General features: G+C 37.6%; 1 protein-coding gene across 4 annotated transcripts in view; it reads left to right on the forward strand.

The window, feature by feature from the left end:
• Positions 1-14,205, forward strand: part of Frem1 (FRAS1 related extracellular matrix 1) — a 156,126-nt gene that overhangs the window by 51,608 nt on the left and 90,313 nt on the right. For all 4 annotated transcript variants that reach the window (XM_047525778.1, XM_047525781.1, XM_047525780.1 and 1 more), the window contains exons 8-10: positions 379-510; positions 4,126-4,470; positions 5,114-5,256. In XM_047525778.1, coding sequence (XP_047381734.1) covers positions 379-510; positions 4,126-4,470; positions 5,114-5,256 — 620 coding nt within the window. The remainder of the gene's footprint in view (positions 1-378; positions 511-4,125; positions 4,471-5,113; positions 5,257-14,205) is intronic.

A 14,205-nucleotide genomic window follows, 5' to 3' on the forward strand; every position in this document is an offset into this window, starting at 1 on the left:
TCGTGAGTTCAAAACCAGCATCAGCAAAAGCGAGGTGCTAAGCAACTTACTGAGACCCTGTCTCTAAATAAAATACAAAATAGGGCTGGGATGTGGCTCAGTGGTTGAGTGCCCCTGAGTTCAATCCCTGGTATCCCCTCCAAAAAAAAAAAAAAAAAAAAAAGAATATATCATAAGGAACCAGTTCTTAGATTGAAATTAATAGTACTAAAAATAAATATGTTATTAAAAGCAAAAGCTATGGAATGTAGCTTCTTGAGAAGCATTTGGAATATGATTTTCAGAGAGTTTCATGAGTGTATTTCATTAGTTTTCCCTTAAGCAGGCATGTTGGATGCCATAGAACTTCCCAAAATATTTTTCTGTTTACTCTTGCAGGTCTGAATCTCCTGGAGGGGCAGTCTCGGGCTATCACTTGGGAACAGTTTCAGATTGTTGACAATGATGACATTGGTGCTGTCCAGTTGGTCATCACTGATGGCCTGCATCATGGACGGCTCACAGTGAGAGGTGAGTGGTCCACCTGCATACCTAGAAAAGAACCCAAGAAGGATTTTCTTCTTCTTCTTTCTCTTCCTCCTTTTCTTCTTCTTCTTCATTTTTACAGTATTGAGGATTGAGCTCAGGGTTACTCTACCACTGAGCTACATCTCAAGCCTTTTAATTTTAGTTGAGACAGGGTCTTGCTAAGTTGCCAGAGCTGGCCTTGAACTTGCCATCCTCCTGTGTTTGCCTTCTAAGTCACAGACACATGCCACCATTCCTGGCTCAAGAAGTATTTTCTTCAAAAACAGATCATATTGGAGAGGAGATGTATAGCATCTCTTCGACCTCATTTCAAAGTGAAATTGTCATATTTAGAAAATCTGGAGATCCTGAACTCTGGTGTAGGATGCTCAAATCAAGGTGTAAGCATTTATGAAGAGTATTGTATACTTGGCTCATTATTTAAATTTCAGTTTTGACTTCTGGATGACACGTAGAACTTCTTCAAGATATGTTCTTAACTAATTGGTTTTTTTTTCCAGTTGGACGACAAAATATTTCCCTGTTTCAAAGAAATACCTTGAAAAACAAAATATCTTGTTTTTTAAACACTTAAATAATAATGATGTTATTATGTTATTACTACTAGTTACTGTAGTTTAAAAGAAATGGATTTGTAATTATAAGGATGGTAGTTAACAAGATAGTAGCCCTAATTGAAATGATATTCATATTCTGTGATAAACAAAATATGTTCCTTATTATGAGCTCAGAGGATTTGATTCCATTATCCTTTTAGTTTGCCTAACTGTAAAGGAAACAGCTAGCTCTCATTTATCATCATTTGTGATTAGGGAATTTTGAAATTTACAAAATGATTAATTATGATAAATTCTCCTGCCAAATCTCAGGACAGTGGAAGGTTAGTTTAAATCTGTGCATGTCAGTTAGAGGGGGCATTCAGTTGCATGTAAAAGCAATCCAATTATATTGGCTTAGTAATTAGATTTATTTTCTTCATGTCTTCAAGATTGGAAGAGATAGACAGGGCAATGAAAGAAATCATGGCATTTCAGTTTGCCTTCTTTAGTAAGTTTCCAGGAGCCCCATATGACAACTGTCACTTCTGTCTCCTTACCTAGTTACATACAACCTGGAAACCTGTCACATACAACACAATGGGACCTGGAAACTTGAGGAATTTTTTTTTTTTTTTTTTTTTTTGGTACCAGGGATTGAACCCAAGGGTGCTTAACTACTGAGCCACATCCCCAGCCCAGCCCTTTTATATATTTTATTAGAGACAGGTTCTCACTGAGTTTCACAGGGCCTCGCTAAGTTGCTGAGGCTGGCTTTGAACTCATGATCCTCCTGCCTCAGCCTCCTGAGTTGCTGGGATTACAGGTATGAGTATTTTTAAATGGTTATATTGCCATGTCAAACAAAACTAGAATTCTAGGAGTGAGGAAGAAGCAGAAAGTGGTCACTGGGCAAGGAAAGACTAATGTCCATCGTTATGTAAGTGTTTAATCATTTATTCTGAAGTCTTTAATGCAGCCATGTGGTGTGAAGAGAATAATAGGGTGCTCCTGCCATTGAGAACTGTTACAGTCAGTGCAGAAAACAAAGCACTGTTTATTAAGACCGCAGAAATTAAATTGGGAATGGCAGTCCACAATGCAATGATGTTCTTGGATCAGAGAAGGTGGAGAGTAGTCATTTACTTTGTCATTCATCATTTACTTTGTGCCAGATATTATGTAAAGCATTCTATCTTTGTCTCATTTAATCTCATTTCAACTTTATGAAGTGAGATACTATTAGGATTCCCATTTTACAAATGAGGAAACTGTGACTTACCTAAGACCCTAGAAAGTGGCAGAACTAGGATTTGAACCAGTGTATTTGATATTTCTTGGCCCTTAAGTCAATGACTCTCAAACTTTAGCATGCATTAGGTTCTCAAGAAGGACTTGATAGGACACAGATTATTATGTTCCATCTTCCAAATTAATGGTTCAGGAGGTCCAGGACAGAGCCTGAGGATGTGCATTTCTAATAGGTTCCCAGATGGTGCTGATGCTGCTGGTTTGAGAGCCCTACTATGGGAACAGTTGCCGTGCAGAATGAGAACAGTAAGCAAATAACAACTAGCGTTTCTTGTAGTCTCTGTGTTGCTCAGGTTCTCTCATCCTTGCTGTGGAATATAGGAAGGAATTTGTATTACTCACATCAGTGTTCTCCAGAGAAACAAAGTCAATAGGATGCTTTCTAAGTATATATAAGAGAAGATTTATTATGGGAATTGGTTGATGCAATTATGGAGACGGAGAAGTCTCATGATAATGCTGTTGGAGAACCAGAAAAGACCAAGGAATAATTGAGTCCTAATTCAAGTATCAAGAACAAGGGCAGCTGATGGTGTAACTCACAATCCAAGGTCAAAGGCCTGAGAAGCAAGGAGGGTTTAGGCAGGGGAAGGAGGTGGGAGATTGGCTGGTGGGGAGTTATAGAGTCTGAAGGCCCAAGGCCCACAAACAGGAGCTCTGATGTCTGAGAGTAGAAGAACATGGATGTTCCTACACAAGAGAGAGAATGTCCACCTTTCTCTGCCTTTTTGTCCTATTCTGTCCCGAACAGATTGAATGATAACCAGTCACACTGATGAGAACAGATCTTCTCTGCTTAGAATACTTAAATGCTAATCTCTTCCAGAAATACTGTCTTCACAGAACCATACAGAAATAATGTTTTAACAGACATCTGGGCATCCCTTAGGCCAGTTAAGTTGGTGTGTAAAGTTTACTGTCACAGTATAGTTATCCCTGTTTTATAGATGAGTCAAATAAATTAAATATCTTGCCCAAATCCGTATAGCAAATAAGTGTTAAAGTCAGTCTTCAAAATTAGATCTGGTGATATGATGTTCCAAAGCCCACTAAACAATCTATAGACAGTCCTTAACTTAGGATATTTTTACTTTATGAGTGGATTTTTGGAGCTGTTAAAGGCATTAGTGTGTGTGTGTGTGTGTGTGTGTGTGTGTGAGAGAGAGAGAGAGAGAGAGAGAGAGAGAGAGAGAGAGAGAGAGAGAGAGACTGGGGATTGAACTCTGGGTGCTCTTTTATTTTGAGCTAGGCATGGTGGTGCATGTCTGTAGTCCCAGCAACTCAGGAGACTGAGGCAGGAGGATTACAACTCTGAGACCAACCTCAGCAATTTACAAAAACATGTCTCACAATAAAAAATAAATAAACAAAAAGGGCTGGGAATGTAGCTCAGTGGTAAAGTGCCCCCAAGTTCAATCTCCAGTGTCATTTTTTTTTTCTTCAAAATTTGAGACAGGGTCTTGCTAAGTTGCCAAGACTGGTCTTGAGTTTGTGATCCTCCTGCCTCAACCTCTTGAGTTGCTGGGATTATAGATGTGCACTGTCACGGCTGGTTTAAAGGGATTTTTGATTTGCGATATTCTTGGCTCATGGAGCGTCACCCCATAGTCAAGGAGCATCTGTGTTGTCCCAGCGAGGGAGGTCGGCAGCACCTCTTTCCTTCATACCCTCTCCTGCAGTGAGGCTTCCTGACAGCTGCTGCCTCTGGGCTGCCTTGCTCAGTCAGCTTCATCTCTGCTGTCTCCTCCAGGGGGCAAAGGATTTCTGTTCACCGTGGCTGACCTGCAGACTGGAGTTGTTCGCTATCATCATGACGACAGCGACTCCACTAAAGACTTTGTGGTCTTCAGGATATTTGATGGCCATCACAGCATCCGTCACAAGTTTCCTATCAACATCTTGCCCAAAGATGACAGTCCTCCCTTTCTCATAACCAATGTCGTGATTGAACTGGAGGAAGGACAGACCATCCTGGTGCAGGGTTCCATGCTGAGAGCCTCAGACATGGACTCCAGCGATGACTACATCTTCTTTAATATCACAAAACCCCCACAGGCTGGAGAGATCATGAAGAAGCCAGGGCCAGGGTTGATAGGTAAGTTCTAGGTAGTTAACATGGTTTGAGTTGCACTGCTTCTTCAATAGAGAATTTTCTTTGCTCCCGAGTTTGTTGAAATTGTGTCAGAATTTGTGCTTAGGTAGATGTCACATTTATAAGGTAAAAAGAAATTATAATTCCCATTTTATAGATGGGAAGCCTGAGACTCAGAGAAGTTGATATATCCAAATATCTAGAAAGTTCTAGAGCTGAGCATCAAGGTAACCACTGCACAATGAAAAGTTAAGTTTGCCAAGCAAAGTAATAGAACAAGTAAATCCAAAGGGAGACATTTGGGCTGTTCTAGATGATTGACACATGCTGACAATCATTTTATAAGTACTTCTGGAAGTAGGTAGGCCAGAAGTTTGACAAAATAGGAATCAAGTAAGAAACGTTACTTGGTGTATTTGAAGTAAGAGTTCTTCTTAAAATATTTTTCGAGTGGTAACTTTTCTACATATTGAGAGGGGTAGCGATTTCAGCTTGATGGCATTGTTATTTATAAGCTTTGATAACAACATTTAAGCAGATTCCTTGGGTACATACTACATACTAGGCAGAGAAGACTTTCAGAGGTAAGTCCCTTATCATTCCACCCAGACAACTAAAACTGTGTGGTATTTTGTGGGTCCATTAGGCTATCCTGTTTCTGGCTTCCTTCAGAGGGATCTGTTTAATGGTATCATTTACTATCGTCATTTTGGTGGAGAAATCTTTGAAGATTCTTTTGAATTTATCCTGTGGGACAGCCACGAACCTCCAAATCTCTCAGTGCCGCAGGTAAGAAACTATTTCTGAACACTTTTCCAATATCTTGCATATAGTTATCAGCTCTGGGAGTTGATTTTAGAAAGTATATGAAAGCAGGTTTTGAGGTTCAAAGTTTGAGAAACAATGGATTCAGTAAAATAAGGCAAGTTTCTTTGCAATGTGACTACTTGAGCACTTGCTTTTTAAAGAGTTTTGTAGCTATCTATGAATTCAGTGTTTGTAAAGTTATTTAATCGTGGGATCCTTTTATATAGAACATCTTGAAAACTTTACTTGCTTCCTGACATTCAAGAAAATACTTATTGTATATATGGCAGTTAAAATATAAACTCTCAAGTTAGACAACCCGAGTTCCCTCCTGATCTTGACCCTAACTGGGCAGCCTGTGCCCTTCTTTCCTTGTTTGTAAAACAGGTAATAATAGAACCTTCTTTACAGAATTATTGTGAGGGTCTTACATAATACTTACAAACTGAACTTTCTGGTGCATGGTAAATACTCAATAAATTTTGTTATTATTTGTTATTTTGAAAAGCTAAGAGTTTTACTATGACTAGAAGATATAATATAGAGGACATACTATATATGTCATATATGATACATAAAGGTTATAATGGATGTATAGAATGCAGAAATAGGGCTTAAGCAAACATTGTCATATAGAAATTACATAAAATGGAGCCAGCGTAGTGTCAGGATCATTGTGAACAGGTAGATTTTTTTGCAATGAGAGTGTAGTTAGTAGTAGGGGTTATAAAAAGGACAGCCAGGGATGGGCAAGATGGAGGGTTAGCTTGAGGCAGCATTTCTCTTAGCTCGGCTTCCCAGAACTCAAAACAGCGGGAATATCATGTCTCCCTGAGGCTTAGAGTGAAAAGTCCTGAGACTAACTGGGCAGTCTGCCTTAGTCCAGCCAGAGAGTGTTTGACTCATTAATCGAATATTTAAAAAACCCTCTCCACTGAAGTTTCTCAATCATCCCTGAGGAGCTGATTCAGGAGCCATCTTGGGCCTGCAGTGTGGTGGAGCCTATAGAAACTGAAAACCCAGATCCATGAATTTGCAACTAGGTCTTCGTGGGACTGTCTGAGCCTAGCAAACCTGTGGAAAGTCAGAAACTGGGAGCATTTCACCCAGGGAAACACAGGTTAGAGAGGCTGCAGAGAGCCGGGCTCTCCCTAACTCTGTGAGTCCTGTGGTTCACAGGGACTGATGGGGAGGCTGTAGTGGCTTAGAAGGTTGGAAGAGAGGGTGTGAGGGCGTTTTGCTCTCAGCTCTCCCAGCCAGCCAGTCTGAAACCTACCGGGTTCCGGGGTCCCACTGAGGCTGGCACCAGCCTGGTCCCCAGCTCCCTCCCCAGTCTGGGCATCCTCCAGTCTCTGGAAAATACTAGGTCTGACATCAGTCCTGCACCCAACAGGGCCCTCTGGGTCCCAGTCCCCAACCCCTCCCTGGACCCAAACCCAACCCATTGCTGCATACTCGCAAGCTTAGATCATGCCTCAAGAAGAAATGAAAAGAAAACCAGGTGGGCACAGTCAGTGAACACATACACTCACTATTTTGTCCACCATAGTGGATATGACTCCTCAAATTTCTAACATTTCACCAAGATTGATTGATTGATTGATTCCTCTCTTTTTTTCTTCCTTTCTTATTGTGACTTGTTTGTTGTGGCAGTAGTTCTGTTTTGCTTTTTGATTTTGGATTTCCATATTGGTTTTTTGTTTATTTGGAGGTATATAAACTGATTCAAGGACTCCTACACTTATTCATCTTTGCTTTTCTCTCATTTCTAGCCTTTTTTTTTTCCCCCTCCTTTCGTTTGTTTTTCTTTCTTTCTTTCTTTTCTCTGAAGTTGTTATTTTCCCTTGCTCTGTATTTTGAGGATTATGGTTTATGACTGGCTTATTTTGATTTTGCTTTGTATTACCTTTATCTCTATTCTGTCTCCCTTGTCTCCCTCTCTTATTTTTCTATTCCTGACACCCACATGGCATTCTCTCTCTCTTCCTTTATATTCTATTTTTTGGTCCCCTTTCAAACTAACAACATATCCTAAGTTACCACTGCATCTGTCCTATTCACCCTGTGAAACTGCAAACACTCCTATCTCTTCTTCTCTCCTCATAGTCAACTCTGTCCTTAACATTTCTTATTACTAATAGAGGTATATAATGTCTACCCTACCACCAATGACACAGCAATAATTAAAATAGTGGAAGGCATAGACAACACTTATTGTTTGATTTTAAGCCAGATATAATACATGATTATGTACTGTTTTCACTGATGGAAATTACTGATCCCACTATTTCTACATATCTCTATGATATCCAGTTCCTAATGACCTAGTCTACTGCTATATATTGTTTGCATACATTGTTGCTATCATTGCCCCCCACCCATCTGTGGGTTGCATAGAGAGTACTGTAGCTAGCAAAATTAAACTTCAGAATTGACAATGAAATAAAAACATTTCATGATAAACAAAAGTTAAAAGAATTCACAACTAGAAAACCTGCAATACAAAACATACTCAATAAAATATTTCATGAAGAAGAAATAAAAAATAAAAGTGAAAACCAGCAAAGGGAGGAGCTACACTAGAAGTATAATCAATCAAAGGAGAAAATAATTCAAATAAAAAACAAATAAATTAAAATGACAGGGAATAAAATCATATCTCAATAACAACATAAATGTAAATGGCATAAACTCATCAATCAAAAGACATAGACTGGCAAATTGGATTAAAAAACAAGACCTAACAATATGCAGTCACAAAGAGATTCACCTCATAAGCAAAGACATCCAAGACTGAAGGTGAAAGAATGGGGGAAACAGATCATGCACATGGATTTTGTAAACAAGCAGGGGTTTCTATCCTCAGATAAAGTGGACATCGAGCCGAAGTTAATCAGAAGGGACCAAGAAGGTCATTTCATACTGGTTAAGGGAACTATACATCAACAAGACATAACAATCTTAAATATTTATACCCCAAACAGTGGAGTATCTACATACATCAAACAAACCCTTCTCAATTTCAAGGATCAAATAGACTACAACACAATAATACTGGGTGACTTTAACATGCCTCTTTCATCACTAGATAGATCCTTCAAACAAAAACTAAAGAAGCTATAGAACTAATGAATACAATTAATAATTTGGATTTAACATATATATATATATATATATAATATTTTATCAATCAAGGACTGAATATACTTTCTTTTCAGCAGCACACAGATATTTCTCTACTAGACCATATCTTAAACCACAAAGCAATTCTTTGCAAATATAAAAAAATAGAGATAATACCTTGCATTCTATCAAATCATAATGGAATGAACTTAGAAATCAAAGATAAAATAAAAAATAAAAGCTACTCTAACACTGTAGACTAGATAATATGCTATTGAATGACCAATGAATAGCTGAAGAAATCAGGGATGAAATAAAAAAAAAATACTTATAGGTAAATGAGAATTGTGACACAAATTGTCAAAATTTCTGGGACACTATAAAGGTAGTGCTGAAAGGAAAGTTCATTGCATTGAGCTCATTCATTAAAAGAATAGAAAATCACCAAATAAATAGCCTAACATTACATCTCAAAGCCCTAGATAAAGAAAAAATTAACACTAAAAGCGGTAGAAGATAGGAAATATTTAAAATTGCAGCCTTAATTCATGAAATTGAAACCAAAAATGTTCAAAAAAATAGACAAAACAAAAAGTAGGTTCTTTGACAGCCTAGATGCCCTTCAATTGATGAATGGATAAAGAAACTGTGGAATGTGTACACATTACTCAGCCATAAAAAAGAATAAAATTATGACATTTGCTGGTAAATGGATGGAGATGGAGAATGTCATGCTAAGTGAAATAAGCCAAGTCCGAAAACCCAAAGGCCAAATGTTTTCTCTGATAAGTGGATGATGATACATAATGAGGGGGATGTGGAGGGGCAAGAGAAGAGTGGAGAAACTTTGGATTGTGTAGAGGGAAATAGTATGGGAGGGGGTGGGGGAAGGAAAGATAGTGGACTGAGACAGACATTATTACCCTATGTACATGTGTGATTACATGAATGGTGTCAATCTACATTGTATACAATCATAGAAATGAAAAGTTATACCCCATTTGTGTACAATAAATCAAAAGGCAGTCTGTAAAAATAAAATTAAAATAGGGAAAAAATTTTAAAAAGAAAAATGTTGGTTCTTTGAAAAAATAAACTAAATTGATAAATCCTTAGACAAGCTAATGAAGACAATCAGAAACCCCAAATTTCTAAAATTTGTGATGAAAAAGGAAATATCACCAGAGAGACCACTGAAATACAGATGATAATCAGAAGCTTCTTTGAAAATCTATACTCCAATTATATAGAAAATTCAGAAGACATTGACAAATTTCTAGAGACATATGACCTACCCAAATTGAATCAAGGGGACACAGAAAATTTAAATAGATCAAATTTCAAGCAATGAATTGAAGATGCCATCAGAAGCCTACCAACAAAGAAAAGCCCAAGACTAGATTCTCAGCCAAGTTCTACCAGACCTCCAAAGAAGAACTTAGACCAATACTCCTCAAATTATTCTATGAAATAGAAAAGGAGGGAACCCTTCCAAACTCATTCTATGAAACTAATATCACCCTGATACCAAAACCAGACAAAAATACATCAAGGAAAGAAAATGTTAGACCAATATCCCTGATGAACACAGATGCAAAAATTCTTAATAAAATCCTGGCAAATCACATAAAAAACATATTAAAGAGGTAGTGTACCATAATAAAGTGGGTTTCATCCCAGGGATGCAAGGTTGTTTCAACATATGGAAATCAACAAGTGTAATTCATCACATCAACAGACTTAAAAACAAAAACCACATGATTCTAGGTGCAGAAAAAGCATTTGACAAAATCAGTATCCACTCATGTTCAAGACACTAGAAAAATTAGGGATAGTGGGGACTTACCTCAACATTGTGAAGGCTATCTACGCTAAGCCCAAGGCCAGCATCATTCTAAATGGAGAAAAATTGGAAGCATTCTCTCTAAAAACTGGAACAAGATAGGGATGCCTTCTTTCACCATTCCTATTTAACCTAGTCTTTGAAACTCTAGCCAGAGAAATTAGACAAAGGAAAGAAATTAAAGGGATACAAATAGGAAAAGAAGAGCTCAAAGTATCCCTATTTGCAAATGACATGATTCTATATTTAGAAGACACAAAACACTCCACCAAAAAGATTCTTGAACTCATAAAGAAATTCAGCAAAGTATCAGAATATAAAATTAACACCTGTAAATCAATTATGTTTCTATATACCAATGATGAATCAGCTGAAAGAGAAACCAGGAAAACTATTTTATACAATGGCCTCAGAAAAAAAATACTTGGGGATCAATCTAATAAAAGAGGTGAAATACCTCTACAATGAAAACTACGGAATGCTAATGAAAGTAATTGAAAAAGACCTTAGAAAATAGAAAGACCTTCCATGTTCTTGGATAGGCAGAGATAATATTGTCCAAATGGCCATACTACCAGAAGTGCTATACAGATTTAGTGCAATTTGCATTAAAATCCTGATGAAGCTCTTTGTAGAAATGGAAAAAGCCACTGTCATAAAATTCATTTGGAAAAATAAGAGGCCCAGAATAGCCAAAGCAATCCTTAGTGAGAACAGTGAAGCAGGAGGCATCACAATACCAGATCTTAAATTATACCACAGACCTATAGTAACAAAAATGGCATGGCATTGGCACAAAAATAGCATTGAAAAATAATGTAACAGAATAGAAGGCACAGAGACTTACCATATAAATACAGTTTTCTCATGCTAGACAAGGCACCATAAATAAACATAGCACTTCAACACATGATGTTGAGTGAATGGGAAATTCATATGTATTAGATTGAAATTGAACCCCTATTTTGAACTCTGCACAAAACTCGACTTGAAGTAGATCAAGGACCTTGGCATTAGACAACAGACCCTGCCCCTACTAGAAGAAAAAGTAGGCCCAAATCTCTATCATATTGACTCAGGAACAGATAAAACTCCTAAAATGCAAGAAGTAAAATCAAGATTCAAACTAAAAAGCTTCTTCACAGCAAAGGAAACCACCAGGAACATGAACAGAGATCCTATAGAATGGGAGAAAATCTTTACCACCTGAACCTCAGATAGAGCATTAATCTCCAGCATATAAAAAGAACTAAAAAACCTTAACACCAAAAAACAAAATACCCAGTCAATAAATGGGCAAAGGAACTGAACAGGCACTTCACAGAAGAACAAATATCAATGATCAAAAAATATGAAAAAATATTCAACATCTCTAGCAATTAAAGAAATGCAAATTAAAACTACACTGAGATTCTATCTCACTTCCATCAGAAAGGCAATTATCAATAATAAAAATAGGGGCTGGGGAGATAGCTCAGTCAGTAGAGTGCTTGCCTTGTAAGCACAAGGCCCTGAGTTTGATCCTCAGCACCCAAAAAAAAAAAGAATAAAAATAACAGTAAATGTTGGCAAGGATGTGGGGAAAAGGTTCGCTCATACATTGCTGATGGGGCTGCAAATTGGTGCAACCATTATGGAAAGCAGTATGGAGATTCCTCAGAAAATTTGAAATGGAACCAACATTTAACCCAGCTATCCCACTCCTTGGTTTATACCCAAAGGACTTAAAATCAGCATACTACAGTGATGCAGCCACATCAATGCTTACAGCAGCTCAATTCACAATTGCTAAGTTATGGAACCAACCGAGGTGCCCTTCAACAGATGATTGGATAAAGAAAATGTGGAACATATACACAATGGAATATTACTCAGTTATAAGGAAGAATGAAATGATGGCATTTACCGGTAAATGGATGGAACTGGAAGCTATCATACAAAGTGAAATAAGTCAGTCCCAAAAAACCAGTGGTCAAATGTTCTCAGATATGTGAATGCTAACCCATAGCAAGGGCAGGTAGAGAGAGAAGAATAGATGTTTATTGGATTAGACAAAGGGGAATGAAGGGAAGGGTGGGGGAGGGGAACAGGAAAGAGGAGAGTGAATTGGACATGAATTTTCTGTGCTTATATATGAATACACGACCAGTGTAACTCCACATCATGTTTCAAACACAAGAATGAATCAAAATCGTAATGGGTTGCACCCAATGTATATATAATGTGTCAAAATACACCCTATTGTCATGTATATCTAAAAACAAATTAAAAAATAAAGTATAAAGGACAGCTAAAATTAAATGATCATTTACTATATATAGTGCTTTGTGCTAGGCATTCTATACCTATTTTCTTGGAAGGTAGCATGTTTATGGGTGGCAGCAAACCTCATCCCTGTTCTAGAAATGACTACTGAAAGCATGTGTCCTGTTTATCATATGATGTCTTGTCATAATGTCACAGTCACCGAGATTAACTAATGTACAGATGATTAAGATATTCGCCTGTCTACTAAGATGACTATAATGGAAGGAGATAATAGGAAAGAATTATGCCAGGGAGATCTGAAGTTGAAGAATGCCCACTATCCCTTTAAAGATGAACTGAAGAATGAATGAAAAAACTCTCCGTTCTTCTGCTTTCTGACTTAACTACTCAAATACTTTTCAAATAACAACCACTTCTTTTCACCACTGTATTACACACCATTTCTAGGTTAAATTTTTGTTTGAGACCTTAGTTGACTTGATAAGTTCAAAATGGCAACTATTAATGGGATTTATTTCTTAATCTTTTGTATCTATTCAACCTGAGTTGTTTGGGGGACACCATGTTACTTTCAGAAGACTCTATGTCTTTTTTAAAGTTAAATCTTCAGGACAGCTTCTTTTTTTGTTTGGTACCAGGGATTGAACCCAGGAGTGCTTAACCACTGAGCAACATCCCCAGCCTTTTTTATATTTTATTTTGAGATGGGGCCTTGCTAGATCACTGAGAGATGTGATAAATTGCAGAGGCTGACTTTGAATTTGTGATCCTCCTTCAGCCAGCCTCCTGAGTGCTGGGATTACAGGCATTTACCACCACACCCAGCCGACTTCTTTTATCCTCTTTTTTGCTGTATATTTTTTTCTTAATATTTTTTTTAGATGTTGATAGATCTTTATTATTTTTAAAAAATTCTTTTTAGTTGGCAATGGACCTTTATTTTATTTACTTATATGTGGTGCTGAGAATTGAAGCCAGTGCCTTGCAGGTGCTAGGCAAGTGTTATGCCACAGAGCCACAACCCCAGCCCCAGGTCTTTATTTTATTCATTCATTTATTTATATGTGATGTTGAAAATCTAACCCAGTGGCTCACACATGCAAGCACTCTACCACCAGGCCACAATTCTAGCCCCTGTTGCTGTATACTTTATGCATCAAGTTTTTCATATGCGCAAATATAAACATCAGATCTCTCTGCAGTAAAGTCCAAAGTAATAAAAACCATTGAAAGAGAATTATTTCTAAATCTGGGTAAATAAATCAGACTAAACCTTGTAGATCTGGTTATATGAGTTTATTCCCTAGGATGGATACATTTTTAAAGGGGTCATAATCACATTTTCATCTGCTTCCTTCTTTAAACTATTTTATATGTGTGTGTGTGTGTGGGGGGGGGTGTTTTTGGTAGTACTGGGGATTGAATCCAGGGACACTTTACCACTGAGTTATATCCCCTGTCCTTTTTATTTTATTTTGAGACAGAGTCTCTCTAAGTGTGGAACTTGCTAAGCAGCTGAGGCTGGCCTGGAATTTACTATGCTCCTGCCTCAGTCTCCCAAGTAGCGGGGATTGTCTGCATGTGCCAGTGTTCCAGCCCTACTTCCTTCTTAATTTACTTCAAGAGACAGAAAAGTCTAAACATCTGCCCTGTCTTTATGTACCATGTATTCTCTGGCTCCCGAATAAGTTGGTTGG

Source organism: Sciurus carolinensis, chromosome 14 (genome assembly GCF_902686445.1).
Source record: "Sciurus carolinensis chromosome 14, mSciCar1.2, whole genome shotgun sequence".
Classification (NCBI taxonomy): Eukaryota; Metazoa; Chordata; class Mammalia; order Rodentia; family Sciuridae; genus Sciurus; species Sciurus carolinensis.